At 65.7% G+C, this 15,442-nt stretch overlaps 1 protein-coding gene across 1 annotated transcript; it reads right to left on the minus strand.

Moving 5' to 3' along the window:
• Positions 1-5: 5 nt before the first annotated feature.
• Positions 6-5,870, minus strand: SP2 (Sp2 transcription factor; the record flags this gene model as incomplete). The annotated part of the gene is made up of 6 exons (XM_082070965.1): positions 5,304-5,870; positions 4,235-4,310; positions 2,959-3,879; positions 2,147-2,441; positions 124-298; positions 6-45 (listed from the first exon to the last, which is right to left on the minus strand). Coding segments are annotated over exons 2-6 (1,494 nt in total), but the record flags the coding sequence as incomplete, so codon positions are not given.
• Positions 5,871-15,442: the final 9,572 nt, after the last annotated feature.

The raw sequence follows: 15,442 nt of genomic DNA on the forward strand, positions 1-15,442 counted from the left end.
TCGGGGACGTGACAAATGTGCTTCTTCTTCCCCGGGTCCCCCGGCCTGGTGAGAAAAGCCACCATTAAGCCTCGGGGATGGGTGCGGGTGACACGGGGTGGCCCTGTGCCCCTCGGCGCTCACCGCTTGTCGCCGTCCTTGCAGTTGGGGCAGGTACACGCCATCCGCCGCCGCTTCTCCCCCGGCTGCAGCTCCCCGGCCAGCGCCTGCTCCATCTGCAGCTGGATCTGCGTGGGGCTCAGCCCGCTGATGGTCACGTTGTTGCCGGACACGTTCTGCACCGTCAGCTGCTGCTGCCCTGGGGGGGGAATTAAAAGGAGAGGTGGTCAGGTTCTGCCCCTCTGTGTCCACGCTGCTCACGCCGGTCCTGTCGAAACCCTGCAGAGGTGGCTGCGGGGAGGGGAGACCCCCCCGTTCACAGGAGGGGACACCCTGGGGCTCGACCCCCCAGCCCCACATGCAGCACCACCCCAGCCCCCCCGCCGCCACGTGCTGGTCCCCACGCGGGGCCGGTAAGTCCCTTTTTTCTGAATATACTGTGCGGTTTTTCAAAGTTTTCGGTTTGACCCTTCGGGGTGGGGAAAACGACCAAAGAGGAAACAAAAAAGAAACTTTGAAAAAACGTGCAATATATTGATCAAAAAAACGGGACTTACCCCGGGGGGCCCTACGGGCTGCTCCACGCGCGGGCGCTCACGGCGGCGGCGGCCGCGCCGGCGGCTGGAAAGAAGAAGACGGCGTCAGCGAGCGGGATCGCTGCTCTGCGGGCAGCGAGGAGGAGGAGGAGTGGGACGTGGCGGTGAGGAAGGGGCGAGCGCAGAGTGGGGGGATGCGACTGGGGGCGCGGGCGGAGCGCGTGTGCTGCTGCGAAGCCACGGGCCAAGACGGCCCTTTGGTGGCACTGAGGGACATGTGGCCACTGGCACGTCCCGGCTGAGCCCCGACTCAACTCATTTCAGCCCCGGGCAGCAGCCAGCAGGTCCTACCGGTCCCGTTCGGCGCCCCCAGCCCGGCGCGGGCAGCGGCGCAGGCGGCAGCAACATCTGCCTGTGGCATCTCGCGGCTGCTCCCACATTTACAGGCAGAGCAGCAATTAAAACCCCCGTGAAAGCCTCCCCGGCGAGGCGGGCGGCCGCTGCGGAGCACAAAACCGCGCTGGGCCGGCGTTTTTGTGCTGATGGCATTTAGTGAAGCGAGAGAGAACAGCTTCCGACTGCAAATCCCAGCCGGGGCTCCTGCCGAGGGACAAACCGCCGTGCAGCAGCAGGTCTGTCTGGATCGGGGAGCAGATAAAGCTCCCGCAGACACCTCGGCTCGCTGGTGGCACCGGGACGGGGCTGGGGACGGTTTGCCACGCAGGCGGTGAGGGTGGAGCGGCTGCTGGGACGTGTCCCTCCTGGCAGTGGGGACAGACACGCTCCAGGGCTGTCTGCGGCTCCCAGACCACTGGCCAGCGCCACGGCTGGGGATTTTTGGCTTAAGACACTTGTCCCAGGGAGGTGATGGGCTGGGCTCACTCCCGGGGAGTGCTGATCCCTCACTTGGAGGAGCACGGAGCCTGTGCATGTGTGATCGCACGTCTCCTGACTTGGCTACTGGGAGCCCAAACCAGTGGCCATTGCACCCCATGGACGCTGGGAGATGTCCCAGCCCCACAACTGGGCTGTGGGATGTGCAGGAGGGAAAAGCCCAGCGCAGCACGTCCCTCTGCCCCGCCGCGGCCAGCTCGACAGAAAAGAGTGGAAATGGCCTCAAGTTGTGCCAGTGGAGGGCGAGGTTAGAAATTTGGGATAATTTCTTCCCCAAAGGGCTGTGGGGCATTGGAACAGGCTGCCCAGGGCAGTGCTGGAGACACCATCCCTGGAGGGTTGGACAGACGGACATGAGGTTCTCAGGGATACGGGTCAGTGCCAGGGGTGGGGGAACAGTTGGATCTGACGGTCTTAAGGGTCTTTTCCAACCTCAACGATTCTCTGATTTCACAGTCAGCAACACTCAGCCTCAAGGTCTCAGGGATCTGTTGACAAACCTGCAACATCCCTGCCACAAAAACCTGCTGCGAGCAGGGCCAGAGGGATTTTGTCCCCTAATCAGGGACTTGCCCGTGTCCCGCTGTCCCCGCTGCCGCAGAGCGGGACGCGCTCACCTCCGCTGTTGGTGATGGTGACGGGGACGCCCTGGACCTGCACGCCGTTGATGTTGATGGTCTGCATGGCCTGCGCTGCCGCCGCCAGCTGCGCCGCATTCAGGCTGATGATGCCCCCAGCAGGGGCGATTTTTGGCAGGGGACGTTCCTTGCGTGTGGGCGGTTTCCTGGCCCCGCTCCCGACGCTGTGGGACACGGGGCTGCTGCAAGAGGTTCCCGACGGAGCCACCGTCATGGCCGGGGCTTCCTGGAGCAGCACAGTCTGCAGCTCCCCCGACAGCGTTTTGAAGTAGAGCTGGCAGGAGGAGAGAAGAGGAGTGAGTCCCCTCCAGCGCCATCGTCACCCCCACTACACACCCCAGGGATCTGGGACAAGCCACGGAGCAGGAGAAGCTGCCCGAGCATCTACAGAGCCTTTGTGGCCTCCTGAGACAAGGCCAGGCCTTGACGCCTGGTTCCCAAATGTGACATTAAGACTGTGCCGCTCCCCACGTCCCTCTGTCCCCCAGAGCTCCTGAGTGGGCTGGCACATCCCAGCCAAGCTGGTGGCACAGCTCGCAAGGCCAGTGCGCTCCCACAAGTCCTGTAAAAGCAGGTGACTGGCAAGAGAGACTTAACAGAGCTCTGCGGAGAGAAGAGCTGCACTCCCAACCCTTCTTAGACATCGGAGAATCCGCACGAGCAATGCCTAAACTGGACGCCAAGCTGAGGATGTTCAGCAGCTCATAAAACCCTTTGGCTTTGTAAAGCCTGGGTCAGAGCTGGGAGGAGAAACAGGGCAGAGGGATCTGGCAGGCGGCCACAGGAGGTACCTGCGTGGGAATGGGTTCTGTCGTCTGGATCTGGAAGTTCTGGGAGGATTTTTGGGGGACGGTGGGGAGGGTGGCGGAGGCGGCCTGGACGACGCGCAGGGCCTGCTGCGGGATCTGCACCACCTGCGGCTCCTGCTTGGGCTGCAGCACCTGCAGCTGCTGCAGCACGGCCGGCTGCCCCGCGCCCTGCACGATCAGCAGGTTTCCGCCTGCCTGGATGATGTTCTCCGCCGTTGTCTCGATCAACACTGTCTCCACCTGCTCGGCCACCGCCACTGCCTGGGCGGGCGACAAGCTTTTCTTCCGAGTCTTTTTGCCGGGTTTCGAAGGGCTCTCGGCGAGGACCTGAGCCTGCGCGCCCGGCTCGCCGGCGTTCACCAGATTATTCATGGGCAGGGTCAGCGTCACGTTGCTGCCGCCGGGGAACTTGACCACGTTGCTCCGCACTGGAGACGCTCCACCCTTGTGCACCGGAGCCGGTTTGATGGGTACGGGCTTGTGAGAGGAGGAGGAAGGGGTGAGGATGGCTTGATTCGTGCCTGGAATAATCTGGATCTTGTTGGGCTGGACCTGGATGGTCTGTCCGCCCTGGAGCTGCGGCACGGCCTGGTACTGGATGCTGGCGGACGAGCGGGTGCCCTTGTTGATGACAGTCGGGTTCTGGATGGCAAAAACCAGCTGCCCTCCGGGGTAGGAGGTGCCGACCTGAGAGCCCTGGATCTGGAAGAGGTTCCCTTTCGATGACAGGATCCCAAAACTGTTCTTCCCGGAGCCCAGGGGGAGCGGAGCGGGTTTGATGGGGACCAGTTTGCGAGGCGTCGGCTGGGGAGGGGCAGGAGGAGTCACGGCGGCTTCCACGGCAGGGGGACCGATTTTGCTACACGTGGCTGCGAGGAGGGCGAGGGGAGACGGTTGGGAGTCCTGCGGAGCCGGAGGGAGACGGGTTAGAGACAGGGGCTTATGCCAAAGCTCTGGAGATCATGTCAGCGAAGGAACGAGTACACACTATTGAAAGCAACTGGCTCCACGCCAATGAGACACCCCTTAATGTTATTTTCAGCAGGGCCTGTTGCGATACGACAAGCGGTGATGGTTTTAAACTAAAGGAAGGGAGATTCAGGCCAGATATAAGGAAATTTTTGATGCTGAGGGTGGTGAGGGCCTGGCCCAGGTTGGCCAGAGAGGTGGCAGATGAACCATCCCTGGATACACTCCAGGCCGGGCTGGACGGGGCTCTGGGTGCAGATGTCCCTCTGTCCCACGTCCCCGAGCTCACCTGGGCGGAGGAGGCGGCCGGCTGCAGGTACTCGCTGGGGCTGACGGCGGCCGTGGCGGCCATGCTGTCCCTCGAGCTGCGGGAGGAAGCAGAGACGGGGCAGTGAGACCGGGAACCGAGCCCACGGCTCCTCGCTGTGCACAGGACACCGTCAGCGAGCGGGGACGGCGCAGGAGGCACAGGCATTGCTGGCCAGTGCAAAAATGCATCGTTGGGTCTCAGTACAGCTACAGGTGGGGAGGAAAGTCCTCCAGGTAACGGGAAACCCGAGGTGACACCCTCAGCTCCCCCCGAGCCAGGCGCCTCCTCCCTGGGAATGCAAAGGCTTTTGCCAAACAAAAAGCTGCCAAGAAAGTGATTGGGACACGGGCCAAGTCACCAAGGAGCCCGCTTGCCAAAGCTCCGCAGAGGCTCTTTCACAGTGACCGAGCACATAAACTCCCGGGAAGAGCCAGGACAGCGTCCCCGGCACCCGCGTTGTGCGGAAAAAGCTTTTCTGCCCAAAAAGCCGGGAGCTGGTGCGGCTGCACCTCCCCTTCCAGCTGAGGATTAACAGCCCCCACTGCAAACGAGAGCAAGGCTGAGCTGGCCAGAGAGAGGGACACACGCCAGGAGAGGTGCCACGAGCCCCAACAAATAAATAACGCCCAGGGGACAAGGCCGGTGTCACCGTAGTTGGGGTGCGAACCCCCTGTGAGTTTCTCCCTTGTACAATTCACACCCGAGTCCAGCAGCGACAGTTTCGTCTCCATAAAACCATCACCCGCTCAGTGTTCTGCGCTTCTTCTCACCCCGGGAAGGGTTTGCTGAGCAGTTCAGGCCCCGTTTGTCCTTCTGCAAACCCTCAGACCAGCCTCAAGAGGAGGAGGACTCCCTCTTTAGGTAATTAAAGCAAACTGATTCATAAAAGTCAAGTTTCTCTGGCCACCTCCTCTTCCTCCACTTGTCACAAGTGCAGTTTTGCACAACATCTCCCTACAGACTGGAAACATCTCCTCACCCCCTGCCTTTTTGGGGGGGCGAATGTGACTCAAACTTGTCAGCGCTCGGTTTAAGCCAATGGACACACCTGACTCAAGTCACTGTGGTTTTAATTAGCGCCTTGAGTGCGAAGGTGAATCAGAGTCGCCTAAAATCCATTAAAGACCTCGGCAACTGCGGAAAAAAATGCTCGGGATTATGAGGCGAAGCACAGTCACCCTGGAAAAAACACATGGAGGGCAGCAGTTTGTTCATCAGGGCCAGGAAGGCAGGAGCTCAAACACCTGCGGATTCACAGATCAACAGCAGGAAAACAAGCGATGTCTTAGAATAAACCGGCCGGGATTTCTGTTGTTGCTGCTTCAGGTCCTGGGCTGACTCCGATGACAGCGCAGGCGCTGCAGCCGCTTGCCAACATGGGTTTGTTTTCTCCTTCCCTGATGCTGGGGGGGGAATTCCCTGGTGTTTTGGCTGAGTTTGAAGAGGAGAAGCGGCCAAAATAAGGCGATAAGGAGCGCACCGCCGCGCTACCGAGGCTGCCCGGGCGGCCCGTCCGTGTCTCCCCCTGCATCCCCAGCCCGGGACGGCTCCCCCGGAACCAGCCCAAACCCCTCCCCGCATCCCCGAGCCCACAGCGGGGCGGGGCTGGAAGCCCTTCCCCACGCAGCCCCCCCAGCCCACAGCGGCACCCACCTCCCCAGCACCGGGGCAGCTTCTCGCACAACCCGCTCACAGCATCATCCCGCCCCGAGGGCCCCCCCGGGGGTCGCCCCGCCGGGCACCCTCGGGAGCGCGGGGCGACCCCGGAGGGGCCCCCAGCACCGCCCGGGCACCCCCGGCCCGCCCGGCCGGCCCTCCCGGCGGCGGTCCCCGGGGAGGCGGGCCGAGGCGGCGGGCCCGCCCCTGACCGGGCCCCGGCCCCGGAAGCGCCGCCCGGCTGTCGGGGAGGGCGGGCCGGGGAGGCCGCACGCCCCTTCCGGGCCCGATGACACCGGTGCTGACGCCCCCCCGCGCCGCCTCCCCCGCTCCGGCGCTGCCGCCGCGACCCCGCACACACCGGCCGGAGCGGCGGCGGCGGCTCCGACTCCCTCACGGCGCCATCTTCCTCCTCCGGGGCCGCCCGGGCACCGCCCTGGATGACCCGCCCCTCGGCGGGCTCTTCACCAATCCGCACCCGGCTTGCTGGCGCTCTGGCCAACAGACGGCGAAATTCTTGCTCGCTGGCCAATCCGCCGCCGCTTGCCGTTTGATGGGCAGCTCCGCCGAGCAATAGGACTCGTGATGGAGTGACAGCTCCCCCAATGGACCCGGATCTCCGAGGTGACGGACGGAAGCGGAGACCCAATGGGAGGGCAGATCTCTGACTGACAGCGCGGCTAGCTAATGGGAACAAGCCCAATCGGTCGACCTCCGCTGATTGATTGACAAGTCTTCGGTGCGGGGGAGGTGGACTTCCTCGTGGGCGGGAGCCACCCAAAATCCGCCTCTCGGTTGGTGGCGGCTACCTTGATTGACACGCAGAGAATACAATCGAAGACGGGAGACAGCCGAACGCCGCTTTTGATTGGCCACCCGCCTGTGTGTGGGCGGGGCGTCCGAAACGTTGACACCTGATGACGGCAGCGGGGTCGGGGAGTCCCGGGGATCCCCGCGGGGGTCTCGGGTCCCCTTGCAGGCACCGAAACGGCCGCTCCTGGGACCCCCGGGCCGGGACCGTCCGATCCTCTGGGCAGCGCCCAGCAGCTGCGAGGCCGGGGGTGTCTCCGGCGCTGCCCCCCCCTGCCCCGTCACCGTCCCCTCGGGGCCCCCAAACACGCGTGGGGCGGCCCCTGCCCCCCCCCCCCCCCCCCCGCGCACCCCGACGTGCGAGGGTGAAAACGGGGGCGTGGTGGCCTGAGGGGACCCCAAGCCTGGTGGCACCAACACCCCCCCGCTCCCGAGGGACCCCAAGCCCCCTGGAATGGGGGTTCCCCGCGGTTCGGGGGTCCCCCGTCCCCGCGCAGGGTCTGGGTGTTTGGAAGGTGCTGGGGTCCCGGTTGTCACCGTCCCGCCCTCCTCCCGCAGCCCAGGGCGCACCAGCCGCCCCGGCCCCCGCCGGGGGGGTCCCCGCGTGTCCCGGTGCCAGAGCCCGGGGTGCCCAGCTGGCTCCAGCCCCCCCGCCGGGCCCAGCACCTCCCACTGGAGCCAAATAATTGCTCGGTGCTTTGTTGTGCAGTGTCTGTGGCCCCGGGGCCTCCATTTGTGGGAACTTGCTGTGGCGAGAGCCTCCCTTTTAATTACCCCCCCTCCCCACGCTCCTGCTTACTCACCGCCTGGCACCGCCGCCCCCGAGCCCCCCGGCCCTGTGCGGGGGTCCCAGAGGCACATCTCGGGTGCTGGGTGGGCACCCGCACGCCTCGGTCCTTGTTCCCCAATGCGGGGGGCGCAGGCGGAAGGGGAGGGTCGGGGCTGTGTGCCCTGGGAAACCCCCTGGGCGGGGGCCACCCACGGCCACCTCCGGGACCCGGCTCGTAAAGCCACCGCAGCCACCAACGCTCCCCGGGCCGCCCCAGCGTCGTCCTCCACGTGTTGGGGACACGGGGACACCCACGTGCGGGACGCGACTGCGCCACGATGTCACCCGCCCTGTACCCCATTTCTGACCCGGCACCCCGGGAGCGGGACCCCACAGACCAGCACGGCTTGGGGACACCCTGGGGTCCCCATTTGCTGAGGGGACAGTGGTGTGGGGGTCCCCGCGGGCTCGGTGCGGAGCCGGCTGCACCCCCCGCCGTGCCGGGGGACCCGTGGTGGCCCCGCGGGGAGACCCCGGGCGGGTGGCGGTGGCGAGAGGCCACGGTGCCCACGGGGACAGCGCTTGGCCGGGCGCCCACGCGGCCTCGGCTCCACTCCAGCTGCCGGAGCAAGTCCCAGCCTGCCGCTCCCTGCCTCAGTTTCCCCAGGCGGGCAGTGACGCCGGCTTTCGGCTGTGAGCCTGGTGCGGACGCGAGTGTGGGCACGATCGCTGTCACCGTCCCTGGGGAAGGGACGTCCCCAGGGCCACGGCTCTCTGCAGTGGGGTGGGGACATGGGGACAAGGGGCTGTGTGATGAGACGGGACAGGGACACAGGGACAAGGGTCTGTGCAGCGAGGCAGGCGACAGGGACACACGGGTTGGACAGTAAAGCTGGGATGGGGACAAGGGTCTGTGCAGTGAGGCAGGTGACGAGGACCCGGGTTGACACAGCATGGCTGGAATGGGGACACAGGGACACAGGGACACAGGGACACAGGGACACAGGTCCATGCAGTGAGGTTGGGACAGAGGCACAGATGTGCACAGCGAGCCAGGGGACGGGGACACACAGGGTGACACGGCAAGGCTGGGCTGGGGACCTGGGGATATAGGGACATGGGGACAAGAGGACATGGCGACACAAGCCCACGCAGCGGGGCTGTGTGTCCCATCCCTGGTGCAGCTGCATGTCCTTGTCCCCAGTGCATCTGTGTGTCCCATCGCTGGTGCAACCATGTGTCACTGTCCCCAGTGCATCTGTGTGTCCCATCCCCGGTGCATCCACATGTCCCTGTCCCCGGTGCATCCACATGTCCCTGTCCCCATTGCATCTGTGTGTCCCATCCCCGGTGCATCCACATGTCCCTGTCCCCAGTGCATCTGTGTGTCCCATCCTGGTGCACCCACATGTCCCTGTCCCCAGTGCATCTGTGTGTCCCATCCCCGGTGCATCTACATGTCCCTGTCCCCATTGCATCTGTGTGTCCTATCCCCGGTGCATCCATGTCCCATCCTCTGTGCAGCTGCACGTCCTTGTCCCCAGCGCACCTGTGTGTCCCATCCCTACTGCAGCCACCTGTCCCATCCCCAGCCATGTGTCCCCATCCCCAGTGCATCCCTCTGTCCCCAATGCACAATGTTGTCCCCACCACCGTGCCGGGCAGGTTTCCCCACACGCAACGCCTGCCAGCCGGGCTGGTTGGGTACAGATAAGCAACGAGATTACACGGGACTAATTAAAACCTGTCTTTAAAAAACTCTCTGACGAGCCCTCAGCTCCCTCGCCGCGGCGCAGAGCTCGAGTCCCGACGGTAATTCCCGCTCCCGGTAAGAAACGCTCCCTCGGGGCACGGCACGACCTGGCACGGGAGCCCCGTCGCGATAATCCCGATAGAGATCTCTGCCGGGCCTGGGGACAAGGCGGAGAGCCCCGTGCCAGGCGTCGTGCCCCCCGGGGACGCAGCGACCGCTGCGTCCCCGGGGGGCACGACGCCTGGCACGGGGCTGCACCCTTGTCCCCATGATGGCACGGTTTGGGGTTGGGGATGGGACTGCGTCAGCCAAGGGTGCATGGGGCTGTGACATCCCTATGGGGACTGGGACCACCCATGGGGACTGGGACACCCTAGGGGGACTGGGACATCCCTATGGGGTCTGGGATACACCCATGGGGCTGTGACACCCCTATGGGGACTGTGATACCATTATGGGGAGTGTGACATCCTTATGGGGACTGTGAAACCCCCATGGGGCTATGACACCCCTATGAGGACTGTGTTACCATTATGGGGAGTGTGACATCCCTATGGGGACTGTGATACCCGGATGGGACTATGACACCCCTACGGGGACTGTGACATCCCTGTGGGGACTGTGACCACCCTTATGGGGCTTGTGATACCCCCATGGGGCTGTGACAGCCCTATGAGGACTGTGTTACCATTATGGGGAGTGTGACATCCCTATGGGGACTGTGACAACCCTACAGGGACGGTGACAACCCTACAGGGACGGTGACCACCGTTATGGGGCTTGTGATACCCCCATGGGGCTGTGACACCCCTATGGGGACTGTGACACCCCTACAGGGACTGTGACATCCCTGTGGGGACTGTGACCACCCTTATGGGGCTTGTTATACCCCCCTGGGGATGTGACATCCCTGTGGGGACTGTGATACCCCTATGAGGACTGTGACATCCCTATGGGGACTGTGACACCCCCATGGGGACTGTAACCACCCCATGGGGCTGTGAGCACCCAGGGCCACCCCAGTCCCTGCCCCACTTGGCACTGTCCCCACCGCGCCAGCCCTGACCGGCTTGGGGTCCCCCCCAGCTGCTCCCTGCAGGGGTTTCAGTGTCATCCCAGCGTCACCCCCCTGGGGGTGTCTGGGTGCAGGGCCAGGGGCAGCACCCCCAAAACCTCTGGGGAGGATCCGGGTGCTTCGGTTCTCCCCGTCTGAGGCCCCGCGGCCGAACCCCCAGGGCTGGGGCAGCCCAGACGGCGCAGCCCCGTGGCACCCGCCGCAGACCCCCCCGGGCACGCCCCTCCCGGGCACCCCGCCCCCGCGGAGCTCGGCACCCACACGCGTGGGTGGGAGCTCCCAGGCAGCGGGTGTGCGCACACACACGCACGCAGCTGTGCACACGCGCAGGGAGCTGGAGCAGCATGGGGGGGCGGACACCCCCCGCACACGTGGGCACACGCGTGGACGTGACACCCGTGCACCAACACACATGTACACGCATGCACACGCATGCAGCAGCACTGCACACTCATGCAGATGCACGCAGCAGCACCGCACACACACGTACATACATGTACACACATGCATGCACACACATGCACACGCATGCAGCAGCAATGCACATCCATGCACACGCATGCAGCAGCACTGCACACGCATGCATACACATGCACATGCACGCAGCAGCTCTGCACGCATATGCACACACATGCACATGCATGTATGCACATGCAAGCAGCAGCAATGCACACCCATGCACACGCATTCAGCAGCACTGCACACACATGCACATGCATGCAGCAGCACTGCACACACATGTACATGCATGTGCACGCATGCACACACATGCATATGCATACATGCACCTGCACACACATGCAGCAGCACTACACACGCACGCACACAGGTGCACATGGATGCACATACATGCACACACCTGCACACCCATGCACACACCTGCACACACACCTGCACACCCATGCACACACCTGCACACACACACACCTGCACACGCCTCCAGCACCCAGCTGGCCCCGCTCCCCCCCCCAGACACCAATTAGTGCGATGGCAGCGCAGGAAATTGCCGGCGCTCCCCACGCCAGGAGCCGTTTGAAGTGTCCTGCCCCGGGGCGGGGAGGGGACGGGGCTGTCCCTCTGTCCCCAGCATCCTTCCAGGGCCTGGGGGGACACCCCTCCTCCTCCGTCCCTCCAGCCCCCTCTCCTCCTCCATCGCTCTGTCCCTCCATCCCTCTGCCCACCCATCCATCCCTCCTCCCCCCACTCTTATTTCCCTCTGGGGACAGGGGTGTCCCCAACCCCCATGTCAGGAGCACCGACCCCTCCTGTTCCCACTCCAGCTCCGTGCAGGACCCAGGACCCCCCGGCTGCCCCTCGGTGCCCCCCAAAGCAGCTGGTGGGGCTCCTGCTGCCAGAGCACTCGGGAGGGATTGGAGACATTTGCCTCTCTCCTTGTAATTTATGCAAATGGGCTCTGTAATTAGCTGTAATTTCAAGGCACAGCTCGGGGTTTCAGACGCTCTGTGGTGAGGAGGAGATGCCCCCTCGAATCCTCCGGCATTGGCGCGATTTCCTCCCCGTGTGTCCCAGCCAGGGCTCCAGCTCCGTTCCAGGTGGCTCCAGGAGCCCCCGGTCCCCACTGTCCCCACAGCCCCGTGTCACCTCCCCATCCAGCCACAGGCTCTCAGCCCCCACTGCCCCTGGCTGCTCCTTTCCCCCCAGCCCCAGAGCCGTTTTTTGGGATCCAGGGGGGGGCCTTGGGGCCAGGCACTGGCGGTGTGAGCAGCCCGGGGCCTCCCCAGGTCCTTGTCTTTGTCCCTGTCCCACGCGGTGTCCCACGTTCTCCTGCCCTGCAGTCCCTCCATGGCCACAGCACCTGGGACCCCCAGCCAAGGACGGGAAAGGGACACTGGGGGGACGCTGCTCGCTGCGGTGGCACAGACGGGATGGGGACTGGGATCAGGCTGAGGACTGGGATCAGGATGGGAACTGGGATCAGGATGGGAACTGGGATCAGGATGGGGACTGGGATCAGGATGGGGATCGGTCTCGCTGGTGCCCGGAGCTGCACACTCAGTTTGCAAACGGCTCCCTGCCCCTCAGAGCTGCTGGTGGCTGCGACACGGTGCTGGGGAACCCAGGGCCACCACCCCAGCATGGCCAGTGCTGCGACACCCCTGAGCTGGAGCATCCCCCTTCCCGCAGCCACGGGAATGGCCCCCAGCACCCCCCAGGAAGGTGCGGGGGGCAGAAACAGCAAGACCCTGGGGCTGGGGTCCCCTTGCAACCCCCATGCGCCCCAAGAGCACTTGGCACCAGAGCGCATGTTCATCACCATCTATTTACAGCCAAGTCCCCATCTGCAGCGCGCTGTGCCGCCTGCCCCTGTTTGTCCCGGTGTCCCTCTCCCAGTGTCCCCATCCCGGTGCCTGTCCGAGCTGTGGGGCCACCCTCACCCCACAGACAGCCGCGTTTCGGCGGCAGTTGTGGAGCCATCCCTGGGATGATGAAAACCAGGAGAGTTCTCCCCAGGGCGAAGGAGTTCCCTGTGCCCTCCGCCCGGCCGGGCGCTTGGCAAGTGTGCCGAGGAGATGTGGGCTCCCACGCGCCGGCACGCCGGGCCCGGCTGGCGGGGCTCGCGGTGCTGCCGGACGAGGTCCGGGCTCTGTGGAGGCACCAGCACCTTTTCTCGTGGGCTTTGGAGTGGGGTCGGCTTCCCCAGGGCCACAAGAGTCCCCATGGATTGTGGCCACCAACAGCCAGCCCTGCACTGGCCTGGGGATTTTGGTTGTGGAAACGAGGACACGACGCCTCGGTGATTAAGTGGCTCCTCTGGCTGCGGCGCTGCCGCCTGGCAGTTCCCGGGGCTTCTCCCTCCTGGCAGCCGCGGTCATGGGGGGACAGGAGCTGGGAGGGTCCGACACCCCCCAGCTGAGTGGGGACGGGCTCACCGGGACCTCCTGAACCCTTTTGGGGTGTCCTGAATGCATCTGGGTCACGGTGGATCCCAGCATCCTGCTCTGTGGGTCCAACTCTGGCCCCAAAACTTGTCCCCTGCACCTGTCCCTGTCCCATTCTCCCCATGGGTTGGGGTTGAGCAGCAACGGGGGTGCAGCGAGCCCCCCACCCGGACAGGTGACATCCCTGGGGGCAGGAGCAGAGGCCACCTCCGGGTGCCACCCCTGGGTGTGGGGACAGCCGGCGGGGCTCGGCGGGGTGCCGGGGGGTCCCCGGGGGGGTTTGGCAGGAGGGTGGCAGGAGGAGGGCGGCCACGGGCGCGGGCGGGAGGCGGCTGTTTCTTTCTTCTTTAATTACCCCCCTGTTTGCGGTGTCTGCTGCGAACTTCCCGTCCCCTCCCTCCCCTTTCATGCGCCGGATCCTGAGCCCGGGACCAGGCTCCTGTCAAGCGGCGGGGCTGAGGCTCTGCCTCCAAGGGTTAAAATCACCTGGGCCGGGGAGGGTGGAGCTGGGACGGTGGGGAGGAGGGAAGAGCCGGGAGCCGGGCTGGGACCCAGCCATTCCTGCTCGCCCGGCCCAGTGGGTGTCCCGGTCCCTGGGGAGCCGCACGGGTCCCTTGGGGTCCCCTCGGGAGCCAGCGCCCACGCCACGCCGATGAGGACGGAGCCACCGGGAACTCGCCACCGCTAGACCCGTACGTACCCCCGGCGGTGCCCGCTCCCGGAGCCCCGACGGCCGGAGCGGCGGGAGGGTGGGCGGCGGCGGGGACCCCCGGGAGGGACCCCCGGCCGGGTCAGGGAGCTGCGACCGCCCCGACTGGCGGCTGGGAACGTGCTGCTGGCGGCTCCACCGGCCCGGCCCTGCCCAGCCCCGGCAAGTCTTTGCTTGCCACCCCGCCGTGTCCACTGGCCACCGAGCCCCGGGGCTCCCGGCCTCTTTGACTTTCGCGACGCGCTGCCCTCACACCCCGTTTACAGCGGGAATCCCCCTCCCCAGGGGCTGGGCCCCCCGCGACGCCCCTTAGGGACCCCACGCCGGTTTCAAGCCCGAGTGCGGGGATGTGGGGATGCGAGGCAGGGGGCTGGGCGGGTTGGGCCGCCCCGCGTCGCCACCGGTGTTGTCCCCCCCTTCAAATCCCGGGGAGTTTCGCTCGGGCCCCGGGGAGCGTTGCTGTGGGCTTGGCGGTGGGGCGAGCGCGGCGAGTCGGCGGCGTCGCCCTGAACCCACAGCATCGCCCCAAACCCACGGCATCACCTCCCAACCCACGGCATCCCCCCCAAACTACGGCATGGCCCCGAACCCACGGCAGCCCCCCCCAAACCCACAGCAACCCCCAAACGCGCAGCACCGGCGCCGACCGCCGTTCCCGACCCACCCGTCGGGACTGCCCGTGCCCGGTCGGGCCGGAGCCGGGGCCGGGGCCGAGGGCAGCGCTGCCCGCCCAGCCCCGCCGCGGGGCGAGGCACCGGCTGGGCTGGGACACGGGCAGAGCCGCCTCTGCCCAGCCTGGACCGTGACTCACGGGGACGCATCACTCGCCGGTGCCTCAGTTTCCCTGCGGTGAAATGGCCAACGCGTCGCCATCGAGCCCCGCCAGGGTGGGGGGGGGGACGGGACGCTGGGGGATTTTTTTTGTCATCATCCCCGGATGGAAAAGCGCCCCAGGAGTCCCCACGCGTGGCTGGGCAGGGTCATGGGGACGGGGTGCCCCTCCCAGTGCCCCCCAACCCAGTGCTGGTCCCTGTTCCCGGGCTGTAGAGCTGGACGGGGTGCAGGTGGCGTGACCCGGCTGTGCGCGGTGAGGACACGGTTGGGGACTTGGTCCCAGTGGCACCCCCGAGCCGGGGGGGATGTTTGGGAGCGGGGCGCACTGGGAGAGCCACGGCCATCGCTGCCCGCCGTGGTGTGGCCGTGCCGCGTCTGCGTCAGGTGGCACCTGCCCGGGACCCCATGGAGGGTCCCTGCTCCTCCTTTGGGACTGGGGGCCTGGGGAACATCCCTGTGATGTTCCCTCCATCCCCAGATCTGGGGAGCCCTGTGCGGTGCTGGCTGCCACCACATAGCCCCACAAAGAGCCATCATGGTGGGGTTTCATGGTCGCGGCCCAAATTTGGCATGTGAAGGGGTCTAGGGGGGCTCAGGATACTGGGGACCAGTGCTGGGTTGGGAGCCATGACCCCTGCCTCGGTACCAGCTGTCACCTGTCCTGCTGGCATCCCCAGGAGG

The sequence above is a fragment of the Streptopelia decaocto genome (genome assembly GCF_964273445.1).
Source record: "Streptopelia decaocto genome assembly, chromosome: 22".
Classification (NCBI taxonomy): Eukaryota; Metazoa; Chordata; class Aves; order Columbiformes; family Columbidae; genus Streptopelia; species Streptopelia decaocto.